This window comes from Gambusia affinis, linkage group LG17 (genome assembly GCF_019740435.1).
Source record: "Gambusia affinis linkage group LG17, SWU_Gaff_1.0, whole genome shotgun sequence".
NCBI lineage: Eukaryota > Metazoa > Chordata > Actinopteri > Cyprinodontiformes > Poeciliidae > Gambusia > Gambusia affinis.
In genome coordinates, this window is record NC_057884.1 from 3,598,670 (window position 1) to 3,619,567 (window position 20,898).

General features: G+C 40.1%; 1 protein-coding gene across 1 annotated transcript; it reads left to right on the top strand.

The window, feature by feature from the left end:
* Positions 1-664: 664 nt before the first annotated feature.
* fbxo18 (F-box DNA helicase 1) lies at positions 665-20,082 on the top strand. The gene is made up of 21 exons (XM_044096685.1): positions 665-1,002; positions 2,486-2,644; positions 3,059-3,627; positions 3,998-4,134; positions 4,269-4,416; positions 4,500-4,681; positions 4,778-4,852; positions 5,234-5,325; positions 6,339-6,507; positions 6,630-6,849; positions 6,928-7,015; positions 7,088-7,183; positions 7,264-7,400; positions 8,602-8,698; positions 10,601-10,767; positions 10,845-10,926; positions 12,036-12,230; positions 12,946-13,071; positions 13,189-13,295; positions 18,643-18,777; positions 18,889-20,082. Exons 1-21 carry the CDS (start codon positions 984-986, stop codon positions 19,051-19,053), a joined length of 3,165 nt encoding a protein of 1,054 aa, XP_043952620.1. The 5' UTR covers positions 665-983; the 3' UTR covers positions 19,054-20,082.
* Positions 20,083-20,898: the final 816 nt, after the last annotated feature.

The window sequence follows — 20,898 nt, forward strand, 5'->3', positions numbered from 1 at the left end:
GTAACTCGCCTACAACAACCCACATTTTGAATGGAGCCTGTGGGGTTTATAAAGCTGTCAAACCGCGCGACAAAATCTGAACCATTTCCCGAAGCAGTCACGTGGTACAGCCGGGCAGCGAGGCCTCGGACGTCATCGTTTTCGGCTCCTCCCCTAAATGAAGCAAGCCTCGATACGCGCTTTACGGAAACGCCCCCTCCATCACTCGACACACGCCTCGAAGCCTCGGCTCATCACGTAACATCACTATGTTTTATCTAAACTAGTTTTGGTGGAAGCAGTTACACGTCAACCTGATTGAAAAGCTGAGTCCATGCAAATCTGCATGAATTGAAGTCACACTGTAAAGAAGAGTGAGTCAAAATTGCTCAATTATGATGTAAAATGCTAATAAACTCATAAAGAAAGCAATTATTTTGAGTTACTTCAATGGCAAATTATTTTTCACACAACACTGTTCTACGTATTTATGAGCTAATAAATAAAGATGTTTTTAACCCCTCAATGAGGTTACATGTGATTGTTTTCAGAATTCTTAAAAAACATCAGTTTAAAAAAAGAAAAGAAAGAAAGAAAGACAACCACCTGCTGGAAATCCCAACCTTCCAGCAGGTGGCGATTCTGAACAAGTGGGACGCTTTCTCAACATAACAGTAGAATTCGAGGAAGAGCAAACTGACCAATTATGTGGCAGTGAGGCCACGAAACGTTTGCTTGGATTTTGCAGAATGTTTGAAACCAAAATGTTTCTTAAAACTAGAAGTAAAAGCTCTACCTTTCCGTTTGAACAGCAACGAAGACGCCATTTTTAACCTTTTAAACCGGGTTTCTCTTAGCAGTATATAACCAGGGAGAGAAAATGTCGCAGCAGGGAGAGAAATAAACTAGCATTTTTGTTTAGCCACCGTAAAAGTTAACCGTGTACCGGACGGCTTGAGTGCTGTTGCTTTTGTCACGAAGCGACGCATGTATTGTCTACCAAGATGGAGATGGCTGTTAAAGGTGAGTTTCATCGTAAGAAAATTAAAAGAGGCTGTTTCAAAATATTGTCTTACATGTTTCCTTAAGGCAGGACAGTTTTCTGTCCAACAGTTTTGTTTTAAGCGCTACAACTAACATTGGTCTCAGTATTTCGGTGACACAGACTGGTTAGAGAGAGAAAAAGTTACTTGCCCCTCTGGATACAAAGACCCAGTTGAGGTGGTTCTGATAAAGTCTCTTCCGGTTTTGGATCCACCAGAATACACTGGAAAGTTTACTTGGAAAGTTGTGTGTCTGGTTTCCCTTCTCGGACCTGTTATCTTGGGGGAAAAACAACAACAAAGAAACTGGATGAAAGGTTTGGAACAAAAGTGGAAAGAAAACCGCAGTAACTCTGAAACATGGTCATGGCAGCATTATGATCTGTGGTTACTTTTTCTCTGGAACTGGTGCTTTTAATGAAGGCAGATGCTGTTATCAAAAGATGGCTTCTGTAAGTGACAGAAGCAGAGGTAGCGTATAGTAAATGCTGAAATTGGTGCAAAAGTTCCTTCAACAAAGAATTAATTTATTACTATGAACACTGTTGCAGCCAGGTTACATTTACTCCTTAATAAACTAGTTTTTGAATGATAAAAAATAACACAGGGTTTGCCTTGTTGAAGTTAAAGCAACTGTCAACATGATTCGTCATGGTTTTGTCCCCAAATTTAAAACGGCAGTTTGCAGACTTTTGAGAGCAACAATAGAGATGTTTAAACCTGTTCTGTGAAAGTAATGTAAAAAAAAGAATAATTAAGTAGAGCAGAGTAATTGTGAACTTTCTAGATTAAAAGAGAAAGCAATTAAATAAAATAATTGACCATGAAGGGGAGGGGGCAAAATTATTTTTAGATTAATTCCACATATTTACAAGAAAAACACATGGATATTCTCTGATCTCTAAAAGCTTCAAAGTTCTGACAATACAACTAGTTTTCCATGATACATTTAAAATAAAGATTTTCAGACATTGTAAAGAAAACTTTATCGTTTACTGAGATTATAAAATCAGACATTTGCAACCAAATCTCGGAAATCCTCTTGGACTGAATGGATACATTTAAGAAACGGGATTCTGGAAAAGGAAGTGTAGATCTAGGTTCTTCTCCAGGGTCAGAACATCTCGGTGTGTAAAGGAGCTGGAATAAACGCCTGTGACTGAGAGGAAGAAGTTGTATTGAATCTACACATTTTCTAATGTTATTTTTGTAAATATTATAAATTAATCTTAGAATTTCTCTCTTTCTTTTTTTTTTTTTGGCAAAAATGTCCTCTTCCGTTTACTCTAAAATGTCCCAAATGCACAGTTAGTTATCGAAGGAAACTGACTCACTTGTTGAACCAATTTATAAAATTCCTGACTAACCAGTATGACATCACAGAATACATCTGAACTTCTGGGATGGAGAGTGTTCTATTTTATTTATTTTTTTCCCCTTAATTACCGTATTTGTGTTTCCAGGGAGAGCCAAACGGAAGCACCTGAATGCGCAGGAATGTGACGAACTGGGACGAAGCGAAGACGGCACAGATGCTCTCACCAGACGCAACGCAGCGCGGGGCAGGCGAGACCCCAACTGGGGCCTTTATCCCAGAACCCCCACGAAGCAACGGCGGAAAGGTGAAGTCTTTTGATTGAACCTGATCTGTTCTTGCCTTCCCCGTTTGTGAATTTATTGTCTTCAAACTGTATAAATTAAACTGTTGAGGTTTCAAACGTCGACAAAATAACTCGAATACCCAGTAAGTAGAGCTGGATAATAAATTGATTTTAGGGATTAATCAAATTTTTGCGTTTTGGAAGATTTAATTTTTGGATAGTTTTTTTGTTTTTGTTTTTTTTTTGCCCCTGTGTTTCTGTAGCTCAGATGGATGCCAGGACGGCCATCTTGTTTCTTTGTAGTTGGCCTTTGATATAATTTGAAGACGTTTCTGGTGAACCAGTGTCTTTGTGCTGCTAACATTATGACTATATTCTAGTAATTAACCAAAGATTCCCAATTCAAGTTCTCTACTCTTTTCTATCTTTTTTCAGGGCCGTCTGTTTTAGGAAGTCCATCTGGGCAGCAGAAGGCCATTCATGACTTTTTCTCCATAACAAAAGTCATCAGCTCCAGTCCCCACAAATCCTCCGCCGTGCCCTCCACATCAACGCACAGAGCGGGGTCGGGGGTCGTATTCGAGGAGGACGAGGAGGAGGATGATGACGACGACGTTAGCTTGTTGGCCACCCCGTCTGCAGCCGAGATCAACACTGAGGACGAGATTGACGACGACAGTCTGTTAGCTGCTGAAATGTTGCCAGAGAAGGTTTCCGAGGCCCGTCTGCTAGAGGCGGACTATCTGGAGGGAATGACGGCGGAGATGTTCGGAGACGACGAGGACTTTGACGACTTCGAGGAGGAGGAGGAGGTGGAGCCTCTTCCTGATGCCCACTTTGGACTCCTGAGCAGCGACAAGGTTCTGCTGCGCCCGCAGGGCTGCGTGGACGACCTCCCGGAGGAGGTGCTGAGGGAGGTGCTGTGTCTGGTTCCTGCCGCCGACCTTTATCGCAACGTCTGCCTGGTGTGCCACCGCTGGAGGAACATCGTTCTGGACCCGAAGGTGAGACCAACCGACCCCAACCCGACCCTGCAAGGCAGTTCACGCTGCTTTACACCATAAAACATCATTCAGTACCCAGTTATTAAAAGAAGCAAACTTTACATTTTGTCAAATGCCATCATGAAAGAAATCACATCAAACATGTCGATCACTGTTCCAGTTATTATGAATCATAATACATACTTACTTAGTTGTAAGTAAACAAAACTTAAAAGTAAGTATGTACTTAATTGTGCTATAAAATGACACCATGTGCCTGGAAAACACACCAATATCTTTAAACTTTAAACAGTCCTTTAAACTTACTAGCGTGATTTATAGATTCTACTCTCAGAAAAGTGTCTAAACGTTCCGCCGCTCCGTTTCCCAGTTTGTGCCTTTCAAGAAGCAGTACTTCCGCTACATGATGAAGGAGAAGGAGACGGTGCTGGAGGTCTGCTCCACTCTGAAAAACAACAACATCACCTACCCTGCACCTTCAGAGCACAGCATCCGAAAACTGGTGGTGTAAGTCTCACCCTTCAGTGTCGTTTGGGATCAACTGTGGCAGGTCTTGCACAATAAGTTGTTTTCCAACTTATTGTTGTTTATTTATTTGAATTTTTTTTATTTTTTTTATTATTTTTTTTTGCGCTGTTCAGGCTAATGGCTCAGCATAAAGTCGCCGAGCGTGTGAAGCCAGACGACGTCCTGAGCTGCGTGAACAAACACCGGCTCTTCCCTCAGGCCGAAGCCGCCATCAGGCTACGCATTCCTGACATCCAGAAGTTTCTCCACCTTGGCATTGAGGTACGACTCCGGCGCAGGTTCAGGAGGCGGTTTAGATCTTTAAGCTGTGAACCCGATCAGCAGGGCTTCTGTCTGACCTCCAGGGTCCCAACCCGTACGCGGTCATGGCGGTCATATTGGTGCTGAGTGAGAGCGTGGGCGACGTGCAGTCCTTGGTCTCTCTGCTCTCCGGCTGCATGTCGCTAACCAGCATCACAGAGTATCTGAGCCACATGGCCATGATGCTGCTGGCTTTGGAGAGGAACAAAATCAAGATTGGCTACAGGTGAGACCGGCAGGTGTTGGTGTTGATGTTCAGATGTAGTTCTGCTCAGCCTGACAATAATTATTTTTTTATTTTTCTCCCCGTCTCTCTTGTCAGGTTACACTACAACATCTACTACGTTCTTTACTTGCTGGAAAACGGACCATTTTCTACCAATTCTAACCAGGATGGGTGAGTCCAAAGGATACTGGCTTTTATTAGCACTTAAATGTGAAATATAAAATAATAATAATAATTCTAACTATTGTTGCACAATGCATGGGCATCAACATCTGTTTCGGCTGCTTTTAGTTATTTCTTTTAGCATATCAGTATCGGTCCGATAAGTTAAGCGGCCTATCCATTCAGCACCAATAAATAGTCCCCAACAGTCCTCTATTTTTTTATTTTATTCATAGCTGTTTTTTTACTACAGTGAAATTTGCAAAAGAATCTCCATAGATGCACAGAGGAACCTATTTATGAAATTCAAACTGTGTCCCAACTTGTTTCTGTGAAATCTCACGAGGGTCCTGAGATTTTCTGACTTGTGTCTTTGTTTGTTTGCGATAGACTCCCTCAGATTCATCTCACCAGAGAACAGCAGGAGATCCTGAGCCACAACGTCCAGGACGACCACGTGGTCAAGATCGTAGCGTTTGCAGGTATCGTATCTGAGTGTTGCGTATCTCTGCTGTTGGACTTTCTTAGTCTTAGCTCAGCTGCAGGCGTCTGAAATAAAGGCTCAGTAAGGTGAAAAGCATCAGCAGTTCAAAGTAGCTGCGTTTCCTTTGACCATATAACTAAGCAATTTGACATTGTGAAAATAAATTTTCTTAATTGAGACACGGCAATTTAGAAAAACATTTCTTTTGGGAGCAGGTTCAATTTAAAAAAAAAAAATCTTGGTGCTAGGATGAGGGAGGTTATTTAGGTTGTTTTAAATTTGTTTATTTCATAAAACTCCAATGGAAATATTTTTTTTCGTCTCACACAAGTCACATGATCAACAACCGGATGTTGCCACTGGAACAAACCGGACCTACAGCCTGAACAGATCTATCCACGTGTGATTTTAATTTAACTTCTCATTCATTGGAAATACTGCAAGTGCAAAATGTAGCCTTTTTGACATTAGTGACCCCAGTGACAAAGTTTTCACACACATTTACAATGGAACGGCATGTGGAGTTAGTTTTGACCGTTTGGTTCAAATATTATCTAAAATCCAGTCAGGAAAGTAATTGGTGACAAATAAGCCAGAAGAACAGAATCATTTAAAATGGTTGGGCTTTTTAATATCACAAGTTAAGGACATGGTGTGTTATGATTCCAACATGGTGCTGCAGCTTCTGCCCTTTTGTTTTGTTTGGCACTTTGACACCAGAGGGCGACCTTTCTCTTTTGTGTTCAGTCCTACAGGATGGTGTCATTAAAATGGTTCAGCCAGCAGCAGAACCATCATAATGAAGCTTGATTCACTGTTGAAATAGCATCCCACACAAGTTAAACCTAAATATAAACTCTTAAAATAAGTTTGTTGAATCAGAATAGAACCTAGACTTCAAAATTGGCAGGATGTTTTCAACTCAGTCTGTAGTCCTCTCCTAGTCTCAATACTGTTTTTTCTTTCTTTTTTTTTTTTTGTGGTGGTGCCTGTGTCTTCCCCCTGACACAGGCACGGGGAAGACGACCACATTGGTGAGATACGCCGCTCAGCGCCCGCACCTCCGCTTCCTCTACGTGGCGTTCAACAACTCGGTGGCCTCCGAGGCCCGACGGCGCTTCCCTCCCAACGTGGACTGCAAGACGGCCCACTCCTTGGCCTACAACGACGTGGGGAGGAGGTGAGGAACCTGTCCAGGAGGAGGCGGCTTGCTGCTCCACGTTCGTTAACCGGATTCGGTTGTCTTGGTCTTGCGTAGAAAGGCGTCTCTTTCTGACTGTACTGTCGCGCTCTGCGTCGCAGATATAAAGCTCACGAGAAGCTCACCTTCAACGTGAAGCCGTTCTCCATCAACCTCGTCCTGACTTCTGGATCCGGAGGCTACAGCAGGGCCAAGGTGGTGGCCACCATCCTGAACGCCTTCATGGCTTCGGCGGACCAAACCATCGGGCCCCAGCACGTCCCCTACGACTACGCAGTCAGCAAGGGCCGCAGGAATGTCATAGAGCCCGACGAGAGAAGGGTAGACGCTCACACCGCTTCCTCTCTCCCGGTGAGTACATCCGTGACGAAGCGTTAACGTTTTCTTTTGTTCTTCCAGTTTTTTATCGCCGAGGCGAAGAGCATCTGGAACAAAATGAAGGACGTCAGAGAGAAATCAAAGCAGGCCTATTACATGCCTCACGACGGTACGGCGTCTACAGTGGAAACGTACGGAGGCTAAAGCGTCTCAGGTTAAAACTGGACTCTTTGTTGCCTAGGTTACCTGAAGCTGTGGCAGCTCAGAGACCCGAAGCCCTGCCTGACGGACCGATACAACGCCATTTTTATCGACGAGGCTCAGGACTGCACACCAGGTACTGTGGATTCATTGGCATGTGGCTTCATGGTCGCCTGGTTTCGCCCGTGTTTTTAAGATCTCTGCTCCTCCGGTCAGCCATCATGGACGTGCTGCTGGCCCAGCGCTGCGGGAAGATCCTGGTGGGAGACCCCCACCAGCAGATCTACACCTTTAAAGGAGCAGTCAACGCCCTGCACGCGGTTCACCACACACACATCTTCTACCTCACTCAGGTACAAGCTAACACTCTGACTCTTCTCATCATACACTCAGATTGACTCAGAGTAGTGCATAATGGTGGAGGGGAAACGGTGCGTGTTCTCTTTGTTTTCTTAGAATACAAATTTTAATCGTGTAGCTAGTACTTTATTCACTTTTGACTCCAGCCAGTTGTCTTCAGAAATCATCTAAGTTGGTTAATTGTCTGTTTACGGAGGTAAATGTCCATGTAGCCAGATGTCTGGGAAAACCAGTTTTTCTACATTTGGCCATTCATCCTCATGAAAACTCAGTTTAATATCCTAAAAAAATATTATTTAGAACATTTATGATCAAAATGGAGATTTGAGTTCCTGAGAGTTTGACAAATAATGTCCCAATATAATTCACATACATGATTCCCATTCGACATCGTCTTGTATTTTATTAGCTTTACATTCAAATGTGCTATCTAAAAATAGTTCAGCCTATATAATTGAACTTTGTCGCCATTTTAATTTCTAACAAGACGTAGTTATTATTTCAGAAACAATCTGATTGGCTGACGTATATTTTAAGTTTGTGCTACATCGCCCCCTACAGGTTTGGCAGGTTTAAATCAACCCTTGGGGGCGGATTTGCACTGATTCCAGTCCCGTGTGCACAATCTTATTCTTTAAAACAGTGATCATAATAATTGCTGCAAAATTAGTGACTCGATTCAATCTGTTTGTTTTTCTTAGAAGGCAAACTTTTCCTCCAATTGGCAGAATAAACTGAGCTTAACCACATAGTTTAACCAAGAACTACATTTATTGTGAATTGGGGCTGAATAAATGAACTGAATTGTATTAGATAGAAGACACAAACATGTGGGAGAACTAAAAATGTATATTAAAAAAGCAGGCCGTGCTTTATTTACATTTATTTGACACCAGGTGTCATTTTCCTCCCACTGCAGTTACCCACTATGTATCGATCCAACACATAAAATCCCTGTGGATCACAAGGATTGTGGTTCAACAGGTGTGAATACTTCTGTAAAGTTTTATAGTCTGTTTGAATGTGAGAAAGTAATCTTATAAAAATATTATATTTTTTTGTGAATCTGATGAGCGGCCATGTTAACCGGTTTTCTAATTAAAGACAACTCGCACACCTTTTAAAAAAAGTTTACTCATCTTTAGCGTTTTGTAGCTGAACAGCGTCAAATCACTCTGTGCGTCTTTGGTCCAGAGCTTTCGGTTCGGAGCGGAGATCGCCTTCGTGGGCGCAGCCATCCTGAAAGTCTGCAAGGGGGTCAAGAAGATTCTGGTGGGAGGAATGCAGAAAGGTCAGAGCTGCAGATGGTTGACAAAGAACAGCTGAGAGTTTGTTTTAGGCTTTCACTTAAAACTGCAACTACCAATTATTCTAGTGATTGATGATTCTGATGATTAATTGACTAAAATAATTTCCACATTCTGCACATTTTGCATTTAAACAGTTATGCTTAGTTGATCCAATATTAGACATATGTCAAGGGACGCAAATAATCAAATAGTTCAAGTCCTTTAAGTAAGAAGATAAACATTTTATTTCCCAAAATGACTGACAGTATAGGACTAATCTGTTAACTATTTTTCAGCCTTACTGATTAATATTTGGAAAAGGTGCTTAAAATGAGATTTAAAATTTTTTATTTTATTTTTTTAAGAGTTTGAACTGGTTGAAGCTTAAACTATGCCACTCGAGACGTTTTGGATAGAAAATGAACAACTTCCATACTTTCCAGATGTAAATTAACATCTTCTTGTCCATATTTGGTCTATTTTACAGTTTAAATCCAAAAGTTCTGCCAGAATTTTCATCTGTCATTTGATCAATTATGAATACGTAGGCCTGTCGCGATAAACGATAAATCGATTAATCGTACGATAAATTAAAACTATCTACATCATTTTAATTATCGCCGTTATCGTCTCTTCCTGTTGATGACGCTAAATGAAAAAAGGCTCAACTCCGCTGCTCTCCACTGACCCTCCCATCCTCATTTTCTCAGTGTAATGTCCAGCGCACATGACACCATCTTAGTGCTGTCGGCCGATTGTCGGCCCATTTTTAAAATCTGAGATCACACATTAGCCGACAGAAATCCTGGGTATAACGGTTTAATCGGGTTCGATGTGCCGTGTGATGTCCAACAGTGGACACAACATAATGGCTACAAGTCCAGCTAACTAATTTTAAAACCAGGCATTAATCAATGCTTTACTACAATCTACCTGCAGTGCATGTGGCTCTAGTGTCAACAATGAAAATCATTAGAACCGATTTATGTCACGTTAACGAAGAACAGCTGAAAAGTTACCGGGTTCATCAACGTAGCGATTTCGCTCCAACTCCTCCCCTCGTCGTTTCTATATTCTTTGTACAAAATGTTTTATAAACATTAATGTTGTTTTCACATATCATCTCCAATGTCCGCTGGACTTCAGGTTGCGCCGTGTCAGCTGTTTGGGATTCCCCTCGGTAATTTCCCCTCAGAAAGAATCCGGCTTTCTGATTGGCTACGTGTCACATTCAACAGGCTGCGGTAACAATCCCAGACAGGGGAAACCCCTGAATTAGATCGGAGCGGCCACAACGATCTACTGTAACACACCACACAGTACAGGATGATATCATGAGACAATCTTAGAACGATAAAAGTTCTAAGATTGTCATAAGGGGAAAATGTTGGTGTGAACTAACTGTAGTGTGAACTATTGCATCAAGTAGTCGATGTTCCATCTTCTCTATTTAAATCTAATGATTACTGAAAGGCAATATGGTAAACAGACTTCATAATCTGCACTCTTTTGGTTGAATGCAGTATTTATTTACACTTTGGCTTTATGTTATTTCGTTTTTATTCATGTACATTTTTGTTAATGGAGACTGAGAATCCATTTTATTTTTGGTTGTTTTGTTTATTTTGTTTATCAGTTCCAGTGTTAAATGTTCTTTTTAAAATAAAGTGTATCTATCTTTGGCAGGAAATCGCATGCATTATTACGTCATTTCCATTAAATCAGTGTAAAAAGGTCTTCAAACAATACTATCGTCTATCGCAATAGTTTTTTGAGACAATTAATCGTTCAGCAAAATTTGCTATCGTGACAGGCCTATGAATACGATGGATGTATTAATTAGTCTACAGGACGTACCTTTAAAAAATGTGTGTTTTGATCAGATTCTACTGTTGGTCTTCCAGGTGGCGTGTGTGATGAGACGGCAGAGAAAGCCCTGGAGGCCATGAAGAAGGGCGAGAGCTGCAGCCGGGGGAAGATCGGCGTCCTCTCTCGGTGTAACCTGGGCGTCTTTAAGGGCGCCGTCCAGCTCACGGACGCCAACCAGCAGTGCCGGATCCACTTCATCGGCGTGAGTGTTTACACCCACACAGGATTCAAACCAGATAAGAAAAGTGGTCAGTGTAAGCTTTCATTTCCGCCTGACAGGGAGTGAAAAACATTGGGCTGGAGAAGATCATGGACATTTACCACCTGATAACTCAGGCGGGGCAGGAATCCAAAAAAAGAGGTGAGTGTCCAGTCATATTAAAAAAAATTAAAAACATCTTCTCAAGCCGATGAGTAAGTTTGATTTACTTGGGTCTTATAATTTTAAGAGCTGAAAATAATTTCGAAGAACATGGCAAAGATGAGAAGAGAGAGAAAATAAACCGGAGGGCGCAGCGTCCGAACATTAAAATTATCCTTCAGTTGAGACTAAAGCACCAGAATGACGACTTTTGTCATCCGGAGAGAGAAAAACAAGAATTCATACAGATGGAAATGATTGAGTTTGTGCAATTAATTGATTTGTTGTTTATAGCGACAGGCCCAAACATGACATGATCCAAATCACAACAGCAAGTTCACCTCTGAATGGCTCTCAAAAAAAAAAACATGAAACAAAATGAAGGTTTGTAGTGTCCTAGTCAAACTATCAATTTAATCCACTTGAGAATCTGTAACATGAGCCATTATTAGTCCACAACAATTTAAAAAGTACTCAGTTTTCGGAAACCAGTTATGAGTTTCACATGAAAACATGTGAATATGAATCAACATGACACTTTATATTTAGGAATGTCATGATAACAAGTTCTGCTGGACAATAAATTGTCCCAGTAATGACTGCGATAGATGACAATATTGCCAGTCTGAGACCATTTTCAGGCCATGTATTGATAAAGTTTGCCCTCTGAAAGTGAACTTTAATTTTGACACTTAACACTGGAACCGGGAGACATTTAGAAAAAATCTAAAATAAAACAGGACAGTCAAAAACCATGAATAAAACGGAACTGGAAACCACACACAACCGAAACTACAGATGAAATAAATAATGTCGCCTCTGTAGACAAAATTGCCCTTCAAAAAATCTGACTCATTGGAATGGAAATAATCGAGCTAATTATAAGTTTTGATCCGATTGATTGATTCATTACTTGACGCGACATATTAGGAAACAATGAATAGTTTTCTTTCTCAATTGTCCATACTGTAGATTACGGACAATCTCAGTTAAATACGTTGCAGTTTGCGGGTTTAAAAAAAAAAAATAAAAAAAAATGACTTGACATGGTATGGATACTTTTGCGAGGCGATGCGATAGTAAATATTTCACTTCTAATGCCCTGTCAGCCATCAAAGACCCCCTCATCCGGACGTTTTTCTCAAGCAAGGAAAACCCCTACTTGGCCTTTAAGAAGTACATCATCCAAACCGAAGACAAGGAGCTGGACGGGAAGCTCTGCATCGTGGAGAAGTACAGAGAGCGCATCCCGGAGCTGGTGGCCCGACTCAAGGCGTGCGCCGAGGCCGACCTCCACCGAGCAGGTAAGCGCCAACTCCAACGCGGCGCGGAGGTCGACGGGTGTTTTCTTCAGAAAAGTAGCCGCTTTGCGACATTTTTTCCATCCTGCAGCTTGATTTACTTAAGTTGTGATTAGAGTAAAGGTTGAAGCTGATACCAGACGGTAAAAGGTTGTGGTCTGGATAAAGGAAGCAGTGGGTTTTAGATGGTTGGGTAGAGCGAGCGTGTTTTGTGACGTGGAACCCCTGTAGGAGGTTTTTATCGTCACAGGGCATCACCTGAGGGACGGTGTGCTGTTTTTGTTTTTCCACTCAGCCTTACAGAAAGAAAAACCAAGCTATTAAAAATGTTCCGTCTTTCCTTCGTTGTTTTAACAATTATTTTAATGCTGAAACCTGCGATTATTTTAGTCATCGGTTATTCTGACGATTAATCAGATTTATTTTAAAGGCACACTGCAGATCTTTCTTTCAACCAATTAAGCTTATTTTATACAACATTTAAAAGAAAGTCCAAGAAAATAAATAACTTGATTCCTTTAAGTAAGAAAATAAACATTTAATTGTCTAGAATGAAGTAATAATATGTGTTGTTCTTTCAGCAAATGGCATGTTTTATAGTCTGTATACTCCAGTAAACGATTAATCGATTACTAAATTAGTTGACGATTATTTCAGAAATCGATTAGTCATGATTAATCTGATTAATTGTCTTAACCCTTATTTTCTCTGTACCCAGACTTTATTGTTGGAACTGTCCACAAGGCCAAAGGTCTGGAGTTCGACACTGTGATCGTCACCGACGACTTCGCCACCGTTCCCGCTTCCGGCCACAACCTGTGCCGCATTCAAGACTTCTCTTTTTGTATGTTTCCTTCCTCCCTCCCTCCCTCACACACACACGCCCACACACTTTTGGAAAAGATAAACATGTCATGATGAGCTGTCCTACTAACTGGGCTCGTGCCTCTTACCTCTGCAGCTAAGATTCCCAACGACGAGTGGAACCTGCTGTATGTGGCGGTGACTCGTGCCATGTCCTCCCTGGTTATAACTAAAAACATCCTCCGCATCCTCACTGTGGCTGGGGTGAGATATGATCACACGGCACATTCATTACTCCCACTGTCTGCTCACAGTCCTCACAAAGTAGCACAATCTGTCCAAACATCCACTTTCACATCCCCATTTCTTCCTGTTTCTCTGATACTCAACGTTCTTCATGTCATGATGGTTCTAAACTAGTAAAAGTTTTCACAAAGCATCATTAGGCTTCTGCTTCCAGTTTAAAAATCATGAGGAGTTTTGGTTTCTGAACATAGCCGAGAAGAAACCCAGATGCCACAAACGAACTTTGACACTAACTTTATACAAAACTCCAACATTTGTGGAAAATTTCTTTACTGACTTCAATGAACTTCTATCTCTCGTATGTATTAATTATGAATGCTTAATAGTTGTTGGTGATTTTAACGTTCATGTTGACAACCCCCAAGACAGAGGGGCTAAAAGCTTTCTAATATCTTAGAGACTTTTGGTCGAACACAACATGTCAAACAAGCAACACACACTCAAGGACACACACTGGACCTGGTTATCAGTAAGGATGTGAATATTTCCAATGTTTCTGTACCTGATGTCGCATCACTTCCTGTTATCTTTGAAAGTTCTTTATCCTTTAATCCACTTGGACAAACAGCAACCATCACAAAACGTTCTCTCACTGAAAACACAGCAGAAACATTTCATCAAATCTACTCTTCTTCCTCACTCTTAAGCTGTAATGATGTAGATAAGTTGGTAAATGATTTTCAGTCTAAAGTTTCAGATATCATTGATTCCATTGCCCCAATTAAAATGAAGGTTGTGTCTGGTAAGAAGAAATCTCCATGGAGAAATGCACAAACAGTTCGATCTGCAAGACAACTCTGAACAAAAATGGCGTAAAACTCAACTTCACGTTCATTATGACATCTATAAAGAAAAACTACGTTACTATCATTTAACACTCAAACATGCAAGACAGGCCTTCTTTGCAGATGTCATAAACAAAAACATTAATAATGCTCCAGCTTTATTTGCAACAGTTGACAGGCTCACAAACCCTCCTATCACGTTACCACCTGAATTTCAGTCTATTGCTGCCTGCAACCAGTTTTCCAGTTTCTTTTCAGAGAAAATTCAAAAAATCAGAAGATTAATCTGCACATCCGCTATAAAGTCAGTACCAACACTGAACCCAAACAAAACAAATACAGGAAAAATGACCCAATTTCAACTACTTAATTATAAAACCCTAGAGGAAATTATAAGTCAACTCAGGTCCAGTTCTTGCTGTCTGGATGTTCTAGATCTATAACTCTAGAACGTTTCTTTAAGAAAGTTCTGCCTGTTGTTGCTATTGATCTGATCCAAATAGTAACTCATCGCTCTCATCAGGCGTTTTCCCCCAGACTTTGAAAACGGCAGTAATCAAACCACTGATAAAAAAAGAACAATCTAGACAAATCACTACTGCAGAATTACAGGCCGACCTCTGACCTCTGATTCATCAGTAAAGTTATTGAAAAAGTTGTTTAAACAGTTAAATAGCTTCCTAACAATAACCAACTACTTTGACTCCTTCCAGTTTGGTTTCTGGTCTCACCACAGCACAGAGACTGGCCTAGTCAAAGTGTTCAATGACATCCATATAAATACGGACTGTGGGAGAACCACAGTGCTGGTTCTCTTTATATCTCTCTATCTCTTTATGTCTATCTCTTTATATTTCTATCTCTTTATCTCTCTGTCTTTTTCTCTATCTCTCCATCTTTTTATCTCTTCATCTCTCTATTTCTTTATCTCTTCATCTCTCTATCTCTTCAATATCTATGTAGATATGCTCTATGTAGATAGCTGGCTGATTCTCTGAATTCGGTTCATTTTTGGGTCTCAGGTTACTTAAGAAATTTCACAAAAAAAATCATTTTTTTGACCACTGAATGTATTGAAGGACTCTGAACCTACAGGAAAATATGTCTCCCCACTTTATGCTTGAAATCCCAAACATACAATATGAATTTCATTGTTACTTTGGTTTCTTTAAGTTCAACCCTGTAACGAGACGATTTGATTCCTCTGGGGAGAGAATGTTTTGAGATTTTTCTCACTCTGGTTTTAAACACAGTAAAACACAAAGGGAAATCACAGGTGATATCATGAAGTTCTGGCCCACATCATCTGAGTCAGCAGGAGCCAGATCGGTTTTTAATTCAGCTCCTCAAACTAACATGCTTTGTTATAATACTGTAAGGAAAACGCCTCGCCACGCAACTGGACTCCTTTGTTCCTTTTAAAAGAACAAACTTGACTCGGACGGCAGCAGAGGTACAACATGAAAGCTTCTGAAGTTTCAACCTTTCAACTTGTTCTGATGAACTCAGCTGCAGGTGTGGGACTATGTATGTTTCATTGTTTGAGCTCTTCATGCTGTGTGTGTGTGTGTGTGTGTGTGTGTGTGTGTGTGTGTGTGTGTGTGTGTGTGTGTGTGTGTGGGTGGTGGCCTGCTGCATTGGTGCAGGAAGACAGCAGTGTGTAAAGTGCAACTGTGGTCTCAGAACCTTCAGTGTCGACCCATTTCATTGTGGACGAGGTTTTCAGTTGATTTACAGCCACAAACTATTTTGTTGGGATTTATTTGTGGAAGACATGAAATCCATAACTGAGAAATGAAAATAAAACAGTTCCTGGATTCATAGTTTCTTATGATTATTTAGCAATCCCAGCTCAGGTCTTTTGGGGGGTGTGTGTGTGTGTGTGTGTGTGTGTGTGTGTGTGTGTGTGTGTGTGTGTGTGTGTGTGTGTGTGTGTGTGTGTGTGTGTGTGTGTGTGTGTGTGTGTGTGTGTGTGTCTACCCGCCTTTGTGCATGTAGAGTGGGACATTTTGCAAGCAAAAATAACTCAAGTTCTCCAGACAGCCTTGTTTGTCAGTTTAGCCACAGTTGCTTGTGGCATTTTGCTCTGGACTTTGACTAGGACACTTCGGCATCATTATGCTTTGATCTAAAATATTTCACTCTAGCTCTGACTGTTTATTGTTCAACTTTATTTATGTAGCAGCTTTCAGCCAAAGACGATTCAAAGTGCTTGTACAAGAAAGTAAAAAAAAAAAAAAACATACACAAGATAGTAATAATAAAAAAATCAAGGAAATTAAAAATAGACAAAGTAAACATTAAAAATTATAAGTATAGTGAATCAAATCAAATCAAACTTTATTTGTATAGCACATTTCAGCAGCAAGGCATTTCAAAGTGCCTTGCTGCTGAAATGAATGAATAAAATAAAAAAAAGAAGAATAAGCAACATCAAATAATAAGATTTTTAACCTTGTTTTAAATAAACTCAAGGTAGAGGCAGCCTTACAATGAGCAGGAAGTTTATTCCAGAGTGTTGGAGCATAAAAACTAAAAGCTGCTTCACCACGTTTAGTTCTGACTCTCAGAATAGTTAGAAGATTTGATTCTGATGATCTTAAAGGTCTGAGTGGTTTATATGGTTGAAGAAGATCAGAAATGTTGTCTGGGTTTCTATTATGAAGTGCTTTGTAAACCATTAAGGAGATTTTAAATTCTATCCTTTGAGCAACAGGCAGCCAGTGCAGGAATCTTAGGACTGGACTGATATGCTGATCTCTTTTTGTTCTAGTCAGGACTCTTGCAGCAGCGTTCTGGAGAAGCTGGAGCGATCTTATTGCTTTTTTGATAATCCAGTAAAAATGCCATTGCAGTAATTGAGTCTACTAAAAACAAATTTTTCTGAATCTTATGGGGACAAGAGTCGTCTAATCTTAGCAATGTTTTTTAGATGGTAGTTTGATGTTTTTATGATGGATTTGATGTAGTTTTAAAGTTCAGATCAGGATCCATGATCACCCCGAGATTCTTGGCTTCATCAGAGCAACGGACTGAAGGTCAATAATAAAGTCTTGAATTAAAAATGATTTTCCTGCCAGAGATCTGATGTTTCATAAAACCAATTTTAATACAGAGCATGAAGCTTTCATAGTTGTGTTTGGTTTCAACATTGGTTGAATTGGAATTGATACTAAATTTTGCAATCTGGAGACTTTTTTTTTTGTCTCTGCGTGATTTTTACAAACTTTTTTCTGTTATTTATCAGAATTGGTTTTATTGAGGGTCCCTCAAAAGTAGAAGTTGATTTCACTGACTTGCTTTTTTTTTTTTTTTTTTTTTACAGCATTATTCTGTAATCCCTCATTGTCATGATGGAGAAGCACGCACCTAGCGGGATTAATAGTGGAGGAGGTATTCCTAAAAACAGTCTGTGTTGATGCACACAGCCGATTTTGATTACTTAAAAATCTAAATCTGCCTCATATTATGAAGGTCGGGGTGATGCACAAGTTTGGGTATTGGTACAGTTGCAGTTTTAGGGTGCCCACCACACTTTTCAGATTGGTGTTTGTTAAAAGGAAAAAAAAAGTTAAAAAATATATCTAGTGTTTCTTCAAATCCTACTTAAACAACACTCAATCTTCTAAAATCCCAATAAGAAACTGAAGTTGTAATGTGATAAAATGAAAACATGGCTGAAGGAATCCCCACCAAATCCATCCAGTTGAATTATCCACAGTCAGTCTGAGGTTGAACCTTTTTCCTGTGGGAAACATCACGTCTACTGGAGTTGCTTGGAATAACTGGAAGCTGAGACAAGAAATTATTTCTGTAGAAGGATGACTCAAGCTGAATCATATGAGATTACATCAGGGAGAATAAACACTGTCTTTAATCAGTAGACTCCATCTAGCGGGAAATGCCCAGGCTTTACTTTGTTTAAAAAGAAAGAGTTTTTTTTTTTTTTTACCCCTTCAGGGGTTTTTTGTGGGCTCTAGTCTCCCTTGTATGACAGTATAAGGGAGTATAAAGTAGGCTGACAGGAAAGGGGGAAGGAGAGAGGAGAAGACATGCTGCAAATATCACCGGGTCCAGGAATCGAACCCGTGACGGCCGCATCAAGGACTGAAGCCAGTTGATGCGTATGATACAAAATGGCGGAGCCGCATCGGAACAGGAAAGAGAAACGGTCCAAACTCAGCCGGGTTTGGGATCCATAATGCACGTTAAGCTGCTCTGTTTTTGAAATATAAACACTCGATAGCTAATATATAAATATAAATATAAACACTCAATAGCTCCCAAAGTGTCATCGTAAAAAGTTCTTGTTTATTTAGTCTGTATTTAATAGATCTGACACAAAATGGAAAATTTAACCCTTCGTGTTGTGAAAAGACGGTCGACCTTCTTGGGAACAAGAGAAAACTCTGGTGTTCGGGGAAATGGCTGCTCATCGTTTGTTGATCGATGAGATCAATCGACTATACATTAACCTATTTATCGATAACTTGCGTCCCCGTCATCCTTTTAATTTTTAGGAATACTTCCTCAAGTCGAAGATGCCCAGCTCTCTGGCGGCGGGCAGCGACCCTCTACCCTGCTCCATCTCCGAATGTCCCAACTGCGTCACTCCTGGCTCAGCGTTCGTCATGGCCAGACAAAAGATGCAGTGTGTAAGACGACTTCAAATCTTTGTTTTTATTCATCTATTTTTGTGATAAGGAAGTTCTAGGTAAAACTATTTTTGTAAAAAAAAAAAAAAAATCATTTCTACTCTCCTCCAGACCGAATGTGTGACTGACGAGGGTCCGCTGTGTGAGAGGTGTGTGTGGACCCGCATCGGGCCCACGGCCTTCCTCATGACCGACGACGTCCTGTCCATGGCGGAAATCCCACAGCAGCTCCACGTTCCCATCCACCATCCGTTTTTCCTGGAGTTATTTTTTTGATTTTTGGACCATAAATTAAAAACGGATCTCTATGCAATACACTTGAAAGACCAGAATTGGATGACTGTGATGAGTGTGTAAGCAGCAAGATTCATGTTTGTTTCACCAGAGACACAGAACTGATGGCAAGTTTTTACCTTTCCAAAAAAAAGAAAGAAAAAGAAAAATGCAACTTAATTTTTAACATTTGCACGTTTCTGCAAAGGAGATTTTACCTTCTTCCTAAAATTCTGTTATGTTAATACAGTGTTGTGTGTTTTGTAATGTATACTTGAAAATGACACTTTCGTTTTCTCTCTCGAATTCCAGGCTGGGTCGTGTTTCTTTTCAACCCGACAAGCAAATCTTTTTCACTACTTTGTTTTTGACAGAAAAAACCTGCTTCCAGTAAACGTCACGCGGTTCGCAAAGTTCCACAAAAGTCTTCCAGCTCACAAATGAGCTCCTTATGTGACTCAGATTCTGCAGAAGAGACACATAGGAGTACAGCCAGACTGTTGTTGGTTGCGCAAATGTTAAAGTCTGCCAGTTTTATTTTGGCTCCCAACATTGGCAGACAGATGGGAAAATAAAATCAGTAATGGTTTTATAATGAGCAGTGGGTGTCAGGAAAGGTTCTGGATATTCCAGGACTCGAGGAAAATCCTAAATTTGAAATTCACAAGAACTCATAAATCATTTAAAGATTTTTGGTTGCTGTGGCTGTGGGTTGTTTTTTTTGTTTGTTTTTTTTTTAAATTATTATTATTGTATAGGTCCTGGCAGCTTGACTCACAATGTGGTAGAAAAATCCACGATATAGGAAATGGCAAATATTTTTTTGACTCATCAGCAAGAAGAGAAGAGCTGCAGAATTAGTCAGCCTGCTCAGCACACCAACAGTGATTTATTTAAGGTATTTCTGTTCCTCTTGTCTTGCAGCCAGTGAAAATCCTAAACTTAAAACAGCTGCAGTCTGTCCTGTATACATCATTGGCATGTTCAAATATTTAAAGCCAATCGGTTAATATTAAACCAGCTGACACATAACAGCAGAATGGTTTCTAGATACTGAAAGACTCCAGTTGCTCTCTGGCTTTCTGTAGACATTTTGTTTGCACATCTTTATTAGTTGTCATACTTTCTTTTCTTTTTTTTTTTGTTACCCATAACTTTATATGGACTAATTTGCTTATATTTCTTTGTACAGTATGTTTGTATTATTTGGCTTCTTGCCACCATCTGCTGTGAATTTAATGTCAGTAGCCCCATTAGAAATGGTTCAACAGACCAAAAAAAAAAAAAAAAAAAAGTTGATCTTGATACAGAATCCTTTTAGAAAGCTGAACATTAGGGTGATTCAGCTAGTTTAAGCTAAAACTGTTGTGGCAGGCGACTGTTTTAGCTTACCAAGCTGTTTTCGCTAAGGAAGCTAGCAAGCTCCGTCGTTAGCTTCCTCCACCTCATTTATTTACTTTTGCAACAGGCTCACAGTTTATCTCTCTGCTACAGCAAAGCGAACTTTCACTGACGTTGTCTTTTGCTGAACCTCTCTTCAAAACAAATCCAAGCTAATTTTTTAAGCACAGGCTTGGTCCATGAAAGTTCAAATCCAATTTCAGTTACAAATTCATCAAAGAGAAAATAGAAAAGAAATGCTCCTAGTTTTAGCTTAGTAAAGCTAAATTAAATGATTTCATTGAGTATTTTTGAGTTTTATCTATTCAAATGCCATACAATTTTTATTTTATAACAGCAGCTAACACTACATTTATTATAGCCATGTTGGACATCAGGGAAGGTTCTAGTTGATTTTTTCTTTTTTCCCCAGACACAGAAGTTAGTAGTTCTGATTTCTAAGTAAAA

Coding starts and splice junctions, on each gene's coding strand:
- fbxo18 (XM_044096685.1), top strand. Junction 2,645..3,058: donor CACGAAGCAACGGCGGAAAG/GTGAAGTCTTTT, acceptor ATCTTTTTTCAG/GGCCGTCTGTTTTAGGAAGT. Junction 13,072..13,188: donor CATTCAAGACTTCTCTTTTT/GTATGTTTCCTT, acceptor TTACCTCTGCAG/CTAAGATTCCCAACGACGAG.